Genomic DNA, 11878 nt, shown 5'->3' with positions numbered 1-11878 from the left:
TCTACCCTATTAGTGCAGTTTAGGTTGCAGAAGTGACCGTTTGCGTTCACAGCAATTGCACAGTAAATATAGGATGATTCACGCATATGGGTCGATCTTTTGGGCATCTCGTTATAGCATAAAGAACAAGATGTGATAGCCTATACTGTGAGAGGCACTAACGAGCAAAACCCCACTATTTATTCCAGGAATATCATAGTCTTTGCTCTTGTAATTAATCTAAAAGCAATTTCTCTCGCGCTTAGTCTGTCAGATGACCACTATACCAGCTCTTGGGCACTTCAGTTATTACGTTCTCCTGTATTATATGTAGTTACTATTCAATGTTTTAATTGATGTCGTGAGGTGTGGAGCTCAAATGAGAGAGTTAAACATCGCCCCGCTCTCGTTTTCAGACACGAGTCGTGTTTCAACATCCCGCAGTCGCGCCCACTGTTTAATCTTTTTTTTTTTTTTTTTTTTATCTTAACCCTCCACTGACTTTGCAAATGACCCATTTTAATTAAAGTCAGTGTACTTCATCATCAGTGATTATTGCTTGATGAAAAAAGGTGTGCTTGCACCTCTGTTATGCAACGGCTAAGTGCTATATATTACATTTTCAATATATGTCAGTTTTCCATGGAGTCCTTTCCTGGCAATAGGTCTCTTGTTTAGTCGAGATGTAAAGCTTTGAGAGCAAGTATTTATTTGTCTGGAAAATCATCAAGATGGCTTCGCTGAGCAAGTTGTAAGCTAGCTGTGACTCTTTCTAACTCCTGTAAATTTCTCAACTCCACTGATGTCAGTCAGCAAGCGTAGCTGAACAGCAGAGCGTTTTGTATCTTACTTTGGCTTTTTTCTTACATGAACTATAACGAATATTGAAGTATCCCTATTTCAGAATACATATTTTGTTAAAGAATTGTACATATTGAGATGTATTTTTGCACAGGCATTTTCGTATACACAATTTTTGGTACAACTGAGATCATTATTATTTATTTAGTAAATGGATAAGTTGTAAGATTATTTGAAGTGGTTCACTGCCAAGCCAATATTGCAATACGCCTCTATAACTAGCAAATGGAGCATCGTTATTAGTCGTATACTGGGGTCCTTCAGAAGTATTGCCACTGTAGCGGAAACCTTTTACGTGATGCAGTTTTATTTTCAAGAGTCTCAATAGTGCTTTTTACTTTACTTTGTTGCCTCCCAATCAACAAAATGTTATCAGAGAATGTGATCGACTTTGCCTGTGATATTCTGCAAGAGGTTTGTCCGTCATGCGTTACGTGGATTCTAGAAGAAACGAGAAATTTGAGTACTTATGCATTTCTTTACGGCAACACTTTTCACATGGTGGCTGGAAGGAGTGAAGCAATTATCGCAAGGAAGGTTAACACTTGTAGTGTGCATCTGCTTGCACCGTTGTTGCCAAACATTGTGAAATTAGAAACACTGCTTTTAATTTAAAAAACAAAACAAAAAAACAAATATTTTGCAACTGTTTAAATAATGAAAAAAAAGGAAGTGCCTGAATTAGTTCTTCACTGACTGTTTTAAGACGGAGCGGTTTTTTTTTTTTTTGTTCGTTTGTTTTTTTTTCCTGAGTAGTATTTTTTAACATTACTTGAATGTCACAGTTGGTTTTGAAGCTTGCTTTTTAAACCTGCTTGAGTCCTACACACATGATCATTGTCTTGGCCAGACTGAGCGGCAATGCTGCACAGATTGGTGTATGAAGTATGCGTCATGTAGGAATGACGCAAGCGTTAGAGACAGTGACGTGGTAAAAATCTTTCCCTCTTATCTCTCCTATCATTTGATCTCATTGACTACTTTCGTTTTGTCCTCTCCGGAATTTCTGGGTAAAAGAAATGAATTTTTTTTTTAAACCTGGATATTTTGGCTGTTGTCAATACTTGTTTTTAACCCATTTTAGTTTTTTTTTTTTTTTTACCTTCAAACTCCAACTCCACTGACAATGCCGACGATGTTTCTGTACGATGGAAACTTTGTGATGTTTGCTAAAGCACCACAGACTTGGAATGTGATAGAACACAGCTTGTTTGTAGAGGAGAGGGTTCTACATAGAAACGTATGTACAAGTGTGTATATTTGATTCTTCTTTTTTTGTATACATAATCAAAAATCATTTGATCAGCTGGACTTTGTGTGTTGGCTGCTATGTAATTCATGAACAAATATGGTAGGGTAGATTTACTTAATATTTAAAGAAAAGATTGTATAGTCTATTTGTTTTGTAACAGGTTTCTGTAAATAAAAAAAATAATTTATACAGTTATTTATATGAAGAAAAAACAACTCTGTCTATTTTTTTTCCTTGAAATATTTTCTGTATGTTGGACATCGTAGAGAAGGAAAAAAAAAAACAAGGTGTTCTCTGAAAACGTTTTTATTATATATACAGAAAGCAAAGGTCTTTTTTTTTTTTTTTTTAATTCAGACGTGTTGTCCTACAACCACTGAGGTTTGACACATTGAAAAGATGCCACATGCTACGTTACATGTTGATAACCCTGGACAGCTTCTGAACTCTGTTCAGGAGGAGATCCCCTTTCTTGATGGTTTCCTGGTACTGCCAGTTCTTACTGTCTGGTCTGAAAAAAGAAAGAGGGGGGGGGGCATAAGAGAAAATGGCATTAGACGGTTTATTGCACTTCCAAACACAAATGGCTAATCCTGCTGTTTCAGTGCTTTGTACCTGTTGGTTTCCACTATCTCATTAACTTTGTCGATCTTGCAGTGTAAACGGCCGGCAGCGATGAATCTGGAGAGTTCCCTGGAGAGAGAAGGGGGAGAAAAAAAAAAAAAAAAGTATGTTTAGTCTCCACACACGATTTGCACAACATCTTCACATAATGTCACACATTTAGAGTCAGTGCTTCATCCCAGCATAACATACTGGGCAGCTGAACAGCCTAAGGGACTAAAGGATGATTCACATAAACACTCCATTTGGAGACGAGCGTGTTTGTCTCTTCATTTGGAAGCACTAAGCGGGCTCTGAGTAGACCTCATTCAAGATGAACGTACTGGTCGATGAACTCGGTGCTGACGCCAAAGGCCTCGGCCATGTAGCCCAGAGTGAGGGAACGGTAGGACTCCAGAAGCTGGCTGTAGGCGTGGATACGCATTTCTCGTACGTAGTAACGGTAATGGGGAGCAAACAGCCAGTCCTTCTTCATCTCCTGCTCCACTTGTGCTGCAACAAAGGAAGGGAAACGCATTTTATCGGGGTCACTTCGTGAGGAGGATGAAAAGTTATACTGTGTTCTCCTGAAGATGGAAGCCTGGAAGGATGTCAAGTACCCATTCATCTGCTGCTAGTATAATTGGATCTGTAGCTTTTGGGTTGTGTATTATTAGGCCTGATATGGTTTGGCCAAATCTACTCAACTCACCCAGGGACTGGAAGAAGACGGAGTAACGACACTCGTAGAGAGAGAACAGGTACTGACGGACAGCGGGCAAACTGTGCAACACCTCCAGGATCTCTGCTCCTTTAATCACCTGTGAGGGAGGAGGTGAAGAGGGAAAAGATGTGCAGAATGCAAACGTTTTAAAGCCAACCCGAAATGTGCAATCTGTATATACGCATACACAAAAGGAGAAAGAGTAATATCAAAGCAAAGAGGGACATTTAAGAATGGATCATTTTTTTCCCTTTTAAATAGTCACATTAAATTAGTGCTGTGGTACTATAGGAGGGAACCAAGCTGCAGCCTACTAAAAAAGCGCTACATAAAACATCTATTTCAAAAGAATAATTCAGGCAAGCAGGAGTGTAATAATTCACATTTGTAGAACTTACCTTTTCTCTCAGGTCAGGCCTCTTCAATGCTATCATACACACATACACTGTGTATGTAACGAAGGTCTTGTAGTCCATCAACTCGTAGGAGGTAAAGGTGGACACGGTGTCCAGGAAGAGTTCAGCTGCCTGTTTGAAGTCCCGGATGGCTACGCAATAGAGCCCCTGATACACCTTCAAACGGTTTCTCCTGTCCCAGTCACCTCCCTCCTCAATAAGACTGGAACGAGAAATCATTATATCATACTCAAGTACTTGGGCACATAAATTATGAAGAGACTAAAAGCTACTATAAAACCACATGCTGTGATACTTTGAGACTGTTTAATAAAAATAAAATGATCACTGGGTACCTTTTGGCCTTCTCGGTATTGCGTGTGATTAAGTCGCTGTCCATGTAAAAAAGGCCAATCCTTAGAAGGTAAAAGACAATATCTAGGCGATGTCCAAGAGCGACAGTCTTATCGTAAGTCTTCCTGAAGGCAGTCAAGGCTCCTTCCTACAGGAGATCAACGCGAGAGTCAGAGTTTGAAAGGACGAGTGGGTCCCGCAACAGCTGCAGGAGTAAGAACCATCACATATTCTGATGACTTCTTTAAGTAAAAAAAAAGTTACTTACTTTGTCTCCAATCCGAATAAGGTATTCAGCTTTAGCCATCATGGCATCTCGTATTTCACTTTCTCCAAGATTCTTCTCAGCGTCTTCCAAAACATCGTCAAGGCGTTTCAGCTCTTCTTCATTCGCCCTCTTCATTTTGCTCAGCAGGTCTGCGTCCACCTGCCATTTCAGTTCTTTACACAGAGCCTCGTAGTATGGAGCCATATCTAAAACAAAGTCAACACTCCAATATTATGACAGAAACTAACCGGATTTTTACAAAACTACAAGCTAGTAAACACAACCGTCACTCTTGTCAAAATATCACACAACTGTAGTAACAGAAAAATATGTAGTTTCAAGATGAAAACGTCTCACGCAAAAAGTTAAGCCAAGCGACTGAAGTCCCTAAAGTGTGTATCACTAAGCTTTTAACGCGGCTTTATAGCTATGGCTGTCATGCCAAAATAAAACCTAGCCGGTAAACTTAACCGCTGTGAGCTCCCCTACTCTAACGTTAGCTATGCTAGCTAGCCAAGTGACAAGCTAACCTAGTTAGCTATTAAGGTGACTATGGTTATCTAAGATACAGTGTAGTAAATGTTAACCAGTGATCATTTCCTACACATTAATTCGATTTAATGTGGCCTGTCTCAGTTGCGTGCCAAATATCTAGCTCGGTTAGGCATTTTTACAAACAAACTTACTGTTAGCCCTGATGGCCTCCATGAGCTCCGTTTTAACTGTAGCATCTTGTCGGTGACCATCGAGAGTCAGCAGAAATTTCAATTGTGCTATCCTCAAATCAGGGTTTTTTGGTAAACCTTCCTCTTCCAAATTTTCTAAAGGCATTTCGACGAATATAAATGTTGACTAGCTAATGAGTGTTTTAAATTATGACTGTGCACGAAGACGACGCGAACTAGCAATGGCAAGGATGACTACGGTGAAATCTAAACAAAAAATGCATGAGAACTACTTCCCCAACCTTCATATCAACGATACGAGGAAAAGACAAGCTTGAACGTTACTACAGCGTTCTCAAATAAATTAGTACTGCCCTCTTCTGGCAAAAGAAGAAACTACTTTCAAATTACAACAGGAGTAACAGGAGGATCGGTGAGGATCTTGTCGGACACGAGAAATGTGAGTGAACGGTCGGTGTTGATGAACATTGATCTTTAGAGGTAGAAACGTAGCCGCTCATTTGTCATCTTCAATATAACAGTAAAACAAGAGCAGATGCGAACTGATAACTTCCGACAGGACCCGCGGGGTGAGAAACTTTTTTTTAGTTTGTTCGTTTTGTTTTCTGTTTTTGAGCACGACTTAATTGAGTAGTGTGTACAAATAAAAAAAAAAGCGCATAATTAAAAAAAAAAACACCTCACCTCCCAGTACAGTATCATACCATGCCTCAAGGCGAGCAACTCCAAGATGCCTTTATGCTTCACCCCAATTTTGAAATAATTTCACGTGCGATATTACTTTTTTTTTTTTTTTTTTTTTAAAAAGTCTCCCGTGCCTTTGTAATTCATTCGTGCTCACGCTTTGCTTAATCGTTCGCACAATTTAAACGTGCGCGCGACTTAATGAAACCGCCCGCACTCGACTAAATCGTACGCACAATTAAAAAGACGCAAAAACGGGTGCCACTTCCCAGGTTCTGTAACTTGCACTCATTGTTTGGCAGTTAAGAAACATATCAAGGATTAACTTGTGTAAAAAATTAATCTCCATGACTCAGGCGTCTAACTTTAGGCTTCACAGTTTGCACTTACCTCGCAGGAGACGCTGGTGTTTCCTAAACCTGCGATCAGATAAATATGCAGAATTTACTAAAACAGCTGGTAAGCAAACCTTTTAACAACCCATATTTTCACCCTTTCACCGTTCTGGAGTTATCTGAACAACTGGATAAACTAGATATTTGTAGCTGCCAGTATTTTCATTATTTTACTTCTACTACAGTATGAAAGCAGAATGCCTTTTGGTAATATGAGAGCACATGGCTGATAGTCTAACTGATAAGGCAGACAGTTATTATTCTTTTAGTAGTTGCTGTAAATCAACTAAATATATAAGAATTTGATAAAGAATGATTTTTAATGAAAACAAATTTGCCATGTGTTAAAGAGTCGAGAAAACTGTTATGATTTCATCAACATTTATTTTTCATTTTCTCCAGTGCAAGGAACAATAACTATGTCTGTAGATTTGAGATCAAATGTGGATAACAGATTTTTTTTATTAAAACCTCAGACAGATAAATTCCATGTTCAGTGGCATGTCATACGATATATGTCGTATGACATGATTTAAAATGATAGTTCTTCATCTACACAGCTGCTGTTTATGGGCGGTATAAAGGACAAAGAAAATATAGTAAAATGTATTATGATATTATATTTTTTAATATGTTTTATTTGTCAAATATAAACATTTAAAATATAGAAAGATCAGTGATGAATGCACATCATTTTCAAACTGTGCAACATCAGACGTGATTCACTTACTTGTGTATGTTTTCAGGTGCGAGGAAAAGCATTGGTCTTCATTATCATCCTTGGGATTGGTGGATCCTTTCAAAATGGCTTTCACGTTACAGTTATCAGTTCACCATCACCAGTAAGCCACAACTCCACTTAACTGTCATATTTTGCCTAAATCATTAGATTGAAATTAAGCATACAGAGGACGATGCTTTTGTTTTTGTACGTTATTCTGTTAGACGTCAGCAATTTTTTTTTTTTTTTTTTTGCCACAGTTCTTTCTCTTTGATCATATGAAATCCACCTGATTGATAACTGTGCTATGCTAACTATGTAAGACCCATGTGTAATCACTCTTGCCGTCTGATGTCACTTCATATCCTCAGTATATCCAGAGTTTCATCAACGCCACGTGGGCAGAACGATACGGTGAGGCCCCCAGGGCGAACGTGGTGACGTTCGTCTGGTCAGCCGTCGTCTTTGCCTACGCCGTCGGTGGCCTGGCTGGCTCTGTGGTCATCAGATGTTTAACAAGTCAGCTCGGAAGGTGAGAGTCTGCCCGTCACAAAATATTAAAGCGCATATATATTAACAATATTAACAATATTAAAACAATCACCAATGTAATTTTTTTTTTTTTGTGACATTACGTTTTTGTCACCTTAAACATGAGCCCAAATATGTTTTTTTTTTTTTTGTTGTTTTTTGTTTTTTAATTTCAGAAAGAAGGCCATGCTCTTCAATGGAGTGATCAACATTGTGGCTTCAGTAATCATGTTTTCAAGTAAAGTCGCCAACTCTTTTGAAATGATCTTGCTGGCACGATTCCTGTATGGAGTCACTGCAGGTGTGTTGCGGGTTTCTCATGCCTGACGTGAAAAACTGTAAAGTCATGTGAAATCGTACATGGCGTGTTTCATCAGACATCTAGTTTTCAATTACTAAAAAGTCAGGTGTCACACTACATTACGATAATGATTCCCAGCGGAATAGCATTTACGCTTCCGGTGATTTTAATCAGTACCTTTTGTATTATATGTTTAAGGAAATGTATATTTGATTTTTAGAGTAATATTTGACAACTGATGTTTTTAAGATCACATTTATGTTACATAGATCACGGTGGTAAGAATTTGCAATTTAAGCTTTTTGTTTCTATAGGTTTGGGTTTAAACATTCATGCCATTTACCTTGGAGAAAGTTCCCCAAAGAAACTGAGAGGAATGGTGACTCTTACAGTCGCTACCTTTGTGTCACTTGGAAAGCTAGCTGGACAGTTTGCTGGTCTGAGGTAAATATAAAGGAATATTTTAAGATGGACAAAAAAAAATGCTTATGGAAAGATTAAAACTTTTGGCCTGTTATCCGACCAAGTAAATCTATCCTTTGGTTTGAAAAGGGAAGTTCTTGGCCGTGAGGAGTGCTGGAATGTTCTCCTCTCTGTCTCGACGGTTTTCGCTGTTGTTCAACTGGTGACCCTGCCCTTCTTTCCTGAAGCCCCAAGATACTTATTGATAGAAAAAGACAACGCGGACCAGTGCAGACAAGGTACAAAGTTACATTGTTCAATTTTGCCCGTCATTGCTCAAAGGACTGGCATTTTGTTATTTAAAAAAGGAATTGCACAACACAGGCAAGCAAAGGCTTTGTCTAATCAGGTACCATCAGGTGCTCACCCCCCTCCCCTCCCCTCGCCTCCCCGCCCCTCGCCTCCCCTCCCCTTCCCTCCCCAACAGCTCTATACAGAACATATATTTAGGAGGAACTTTAACTATGTTGTCAGCATGTCAACCTTATACACATCTTGTTGTCCATTCATGCATGCGTAAGAGTATCTTAACTGTTGATGTATTACTATCGTACAACGTGTATTTTCCGCACTGCTGTACTTGGAGTTCTCTCTTCTCTTTGGTTCTCTGCAGCTCTGCAGTGTCTGTGGGGCCCGGGTGACTACAGGCCGGAACTGGAGGAGATGCGTGCTGAGCAGACAGCTATAAGAGGAGAACACAGTAAGAGCCTGCTGGAATTAGTCAGAGACACAAACCTACGTTGGCAGCTCATCTCCGTGCTGGTCCTCAGCGGAGCCATCCAATTCTGCGGCATCTCCGCGGTAAAGCCCAAGCAGACTCTTACTGTCATTAACAGATAGAATATAAAAGAAGGCGAACAAGGGGTTTTGTCTTTGGCTTCGTGCATCGGAGCAAACGGGTAGAAACTATGTCAGCCTCGTGCGCTCTCTAGTACATTCAACGTGTGAATTCCACACCGTTGGTGCCAGGTCTAACCAAATATATAATCTCGCATAAAATCACATCCAGTCTGTCGAGAATAGTCTGTGAGGGAGGATTCAAGTTCTGAGCAGAAGTTTACTGAATTGATGTCCAAAGTCAGATCGTTAGAACAGGCCAGAGTAAAAACCCAGTAAACAGATGTATTAAGACAAAACTAGAATCGAAAGTGGATACATGAGACATGCACAGCTCTGTACACTCAGAGAGGTTGAGATACTCTCCGAAGAACTGAGCCAGCACGTGAAGTATTTAAACAAAAGGCGAAATGAGTGAGTTAAGAAGGAACAGCTGAGAAGGAACAGCTGAGTGTGATGATCAGTTCATGGGCTGGTTTAGCCTGTGGTTAACTGGGTGGTTAATAGTCGATCGCTGATACATTGGAACAAAGGGGTCAGAGACAAAAATGTGACATAATCACACGTGACATAATCACCTCTGAAAAATATGCATGAGGTAAGTCCCAAACCTAGTTAGTTATTGACAAGAGTATCACTTTGAATGACGGGGAAAGTTTATACGTGTAAGACAAGTGCTGATAAATCTCCCCTTACTTTTTTTTCTCTGATGTTTTCTGGTCACATCTCACAGATCAGTGTCTTCTCCTTCAACATCTTCCTGGAGGCCGGCATTCCTGAGGAGAAGATCCGCTACGTGACCCTGGGCATCGGGACATCAGAGGTCCTGACCTCCATCTCCTGTGTGAGTCCTCTTTTAAAAACACATCATACAACATCACAGGTCACCTCTAACTCTCATTTAAAGCAGGCATTAAAAATAGAGCTTGTTTGTCATAGACTAGAGAACAACACTTGATTACCTCGTGGTAAATCATTTTGGAGCAGTGTTTTTGATTTCAGTCCGTGAGCTGCGAGTATGAGTGATTGGAGAGTTCAGGATAAGTGCTTTATTTTTGTGCTAGCAGATCTCACTGTCTCTTTGTCTCTCTGTCACACACTCTCTCTCTCTCTCACTCTCTCTCTCTCTCTCTCTGTCTCTCTCTCTCCCCCTGTACAGGGTCTACTCATTGACAGGGTGGGGAGGAGAGTGTTGTTGTTGGGGGGGTTTGGGGGAATGTCAGTGATAATGGCCTTAATCACAGTCACTCTATACTTTAAGGTAAGGCCTCTATAGATTATAATCTGAGGACATGTCCACTGTGCCATGAGCCCTGAGTATGTTAACTTCCATCCATTTAGTACTTGATTTTTCACGACACAAACAGTACACAGTAAGCAAGATGTTCACTTCTAATGGAGATCACTAATGCACTGAACTGTTAGATAGGCTGGCTATTATCAGTGATCATTAGGGTGTAAATTTAAATGACAAGTTTTTTATTTTGTGTACATTTGTGTGCATAGCATGCTCTGTGTGTGTATGTGTGTGTGTGTGTGTGTGTGTGTGTATTGTTAATCTCATTTTCATCTCTAGGACTACAGTTCGTGGATTCCATACAGCAGTTCATGCCTGATATTTCTTTTTGTGGTATTCTATGGGGGAGGACCAGGTATTAAATATACACAACAATATGTATTATTACCGAATAATGTTTACCCATAGATGTATTAATATCTATGCATGTATTCGTTTAGTTCATACTTATCTACAGTGTATCGCTTAAGGTTAGATTACAAGCACTTGATTGCACTGGTTTTTCTGATTCCCAGCCGCGGTCGCACAACCTCTCTCTCACGAGATATTTGTCCAGTCCTACCGACCGGCAGCGTTCGTCTTCATAGGCTGTTTGCGCTGGGCGGGATTTGCTGTCCTCGGACTTACCTTCCCCTTTCTTATAGTGAGTTTCATCGCTACTGTCTCTGCTCCTATTATATTATACAGTATATATCATGTCTCATTGCTCTAGGTTCTTTGTGTAGGATGTTGGGTAAGTCTTACATGGAGGTGTATGCTCCAACTAAAGTTGTTGACCTGTGTTTAAATTGTTGGAGCCTGTAAAAAGAATACATTTGAATCAGGGGAGAACAAAACCACATTACTTTGAAAACATTATAGAGATGTCAAATTTAAGGTCGATGCCTGAATATGAACCATTCTCTCCTGCGAGATGTGATTTAAAGATTCTCTCATTGTATCCTTTGTTCATCTTCTGCTTTTTAAAAATATCTTTACAATTTCGACAAAGGCAACATAGAACTCGCTAGATTTTAAGTAAAGGTAATTGTAAGCTTTCGACAACCTTTCGCTTTAACGACTATGATTTTGAACTGAACAAAAGCTCTCTTGGCTCCACGCTTTCTGCAGGATCTGCTCAAGTCTCTGTGCTTTGTCCTCTTCTCCTGTGTGTGTCTGCTGGCTGCGCTTTACATCTTCTTCATTCTGCCTGAAACCAAAGCGAAAACGCCTCTGGAGATATCGGAGGAGTTTAAGAACATTCAGCCATGTAGATCTTCAACTGTGGAGGACATGACCATTGAGACAAAACTGTGAAAAGCCATGCTGAATATACGAGTGTGCTACACTATTATAAAGTGTGAGGAAAACAAAGCACTAAACCCCTTTAGGATTTGGAAGGTGTTAAATCGACCTAATGGCTGGCGTGTGTCTGTGTACAGCCGCAAGAGAAAAACAACCATCGTGACGCTGGTTTCACTCTATGCAAACTGATATTGGTTCTAGTGAATTTATGGAGCAACTGATTATCATTACTGTCTGCTGTCAC

The 11878-nt window shown here is 39.9% G+C and overlaps 2 protein-coding genes across 3 annotated transcripts; one reads left to right on the top strand and one right to left on the bottom strand.

Moving 5' to 3' along the window:
* Positions 1-2382: 2382 nt before the first annotated feature.
* On the bottom strand, positions 2383-5356 carry psmd6 (proteasome 26S subunit, non-ATPase 6). Of its 2 annotated transcripts, none has more exons than XM_030776760.1 (8): positions 5123-5356; positions 4437-4642; positions 4171-4316; positions 3818-4037; positions 3408-3516; positions 3040-3208; positions 2708-2785; positions 2383-2603 (listed from the first exon to the last, which is right to left on the bottom strand). In XM_030776760.1, exons 1-8 carry the CDS (start codon positions 5265-5267, stop codon positions 2507-2509), a joined length of 1170 nt encoding a protein of 389 aa, XP_030632620.1. In that variant the 5' UTR covers positions 5268-5356; the 3' UTR covers positions 2383-2506. The 2 variants fall into 2 exon arrangements, with proteins under 2 accessions (XP_030632620.1, XP_030632621.1); XM_030776761.1 differs by having other exon boundaries at positions 5240-5356.
* Positions 5357-6241: 885 nt separating this feature from the next.
* slc2a9l1 (solute carrier family 2 member 9, like 1) lies at positions 6242-11646 on the top strand. Its single transcript, XM_030778608.1, has 12 exons — positions 6242-6265; positions 6948-7043; positions 7294-7454; positions 7630-7754; positions 8069-8198; positions 8307-8455; positions 8830-9017; positions 9787-9897; positions 10213-10314; positions 10630-10705; positions 10866-10993; positions 11461-11646. Exons 1-12 carry the CDS (start codon positions 6242-6244, stop codon positions 11644-11646), a joined length of 1476 nt encoding a protein of 491 aa, XP_030634468.1.
* The last annotated feature ends 232 nt before the right edge of the window (positions 11647-11878 follow it).

Source organism: Chanos chanos, chromosome 6 (assembly GCF_902362185.1).
Source record: "Chanos chanos chromosome 6, fChaCha1.1, whole genome shotgun sequence".
Classification (NCBI taxonomy): Eukaryota; Metazoa; Chordata; class Actinopteri; order Gonorynchiformes; family Chanidae; genus Chanos; species Chanos chanos.
This window is presented reverse-complemented; position numbering and strand designations above follow the sequence as displayed.

What these genes read in the sequence shown, in the direction of transcription:
- psmd6 (XM_030776760.1), bottom strand. Translation starts at nt 5,267, where the DNA reads ATGCCTTTAGAAAATTTGGAAGAGGAAGGTTTACCAAAAAACCCTGAT. An exon ending in GGAGGCCATCAGGGCTAACA is followed by an intron (nt 4,643 to 5,122) that starts GTAAGTTTGTTT and finishes ACTTTGTTTTAG; the next exon opens with ATATGGCTCCATACTACGAG. An exon ending in GAGATAGTGGAAACCAACAG is followed by an intron (nt 2,604 to 2,707) that starts GTACAAAGCACT and finishes TTCTTTTTTCAG; the next exon opens with ACCAGACAGTAAGAACTGGC.
- slc2a9l1 (XM_030778608.1), top strand. Translation starts at nt 6,242, where the DNA reads ATGCAGAATTTACTAAAACAGCTG. An exon ending in TTAACAAGTCAGCTCGGAAG is followed by an intron (nt 7,455 to 7,629) that starts GTGAGAGTCTGC and finishes TTTTAATTTCAG; the next exon opens with AAAGAAGGCCATGCTCTTCA. An exon ending in ATTCTATGGGGGAGGACCAG is followed by an intron (nt 10,706 to 10,865) that starts GTATTAAATATA and finishes TCTGATTCCCAG; the next exon opens with CCGCGGTCGCACAACCTCTC.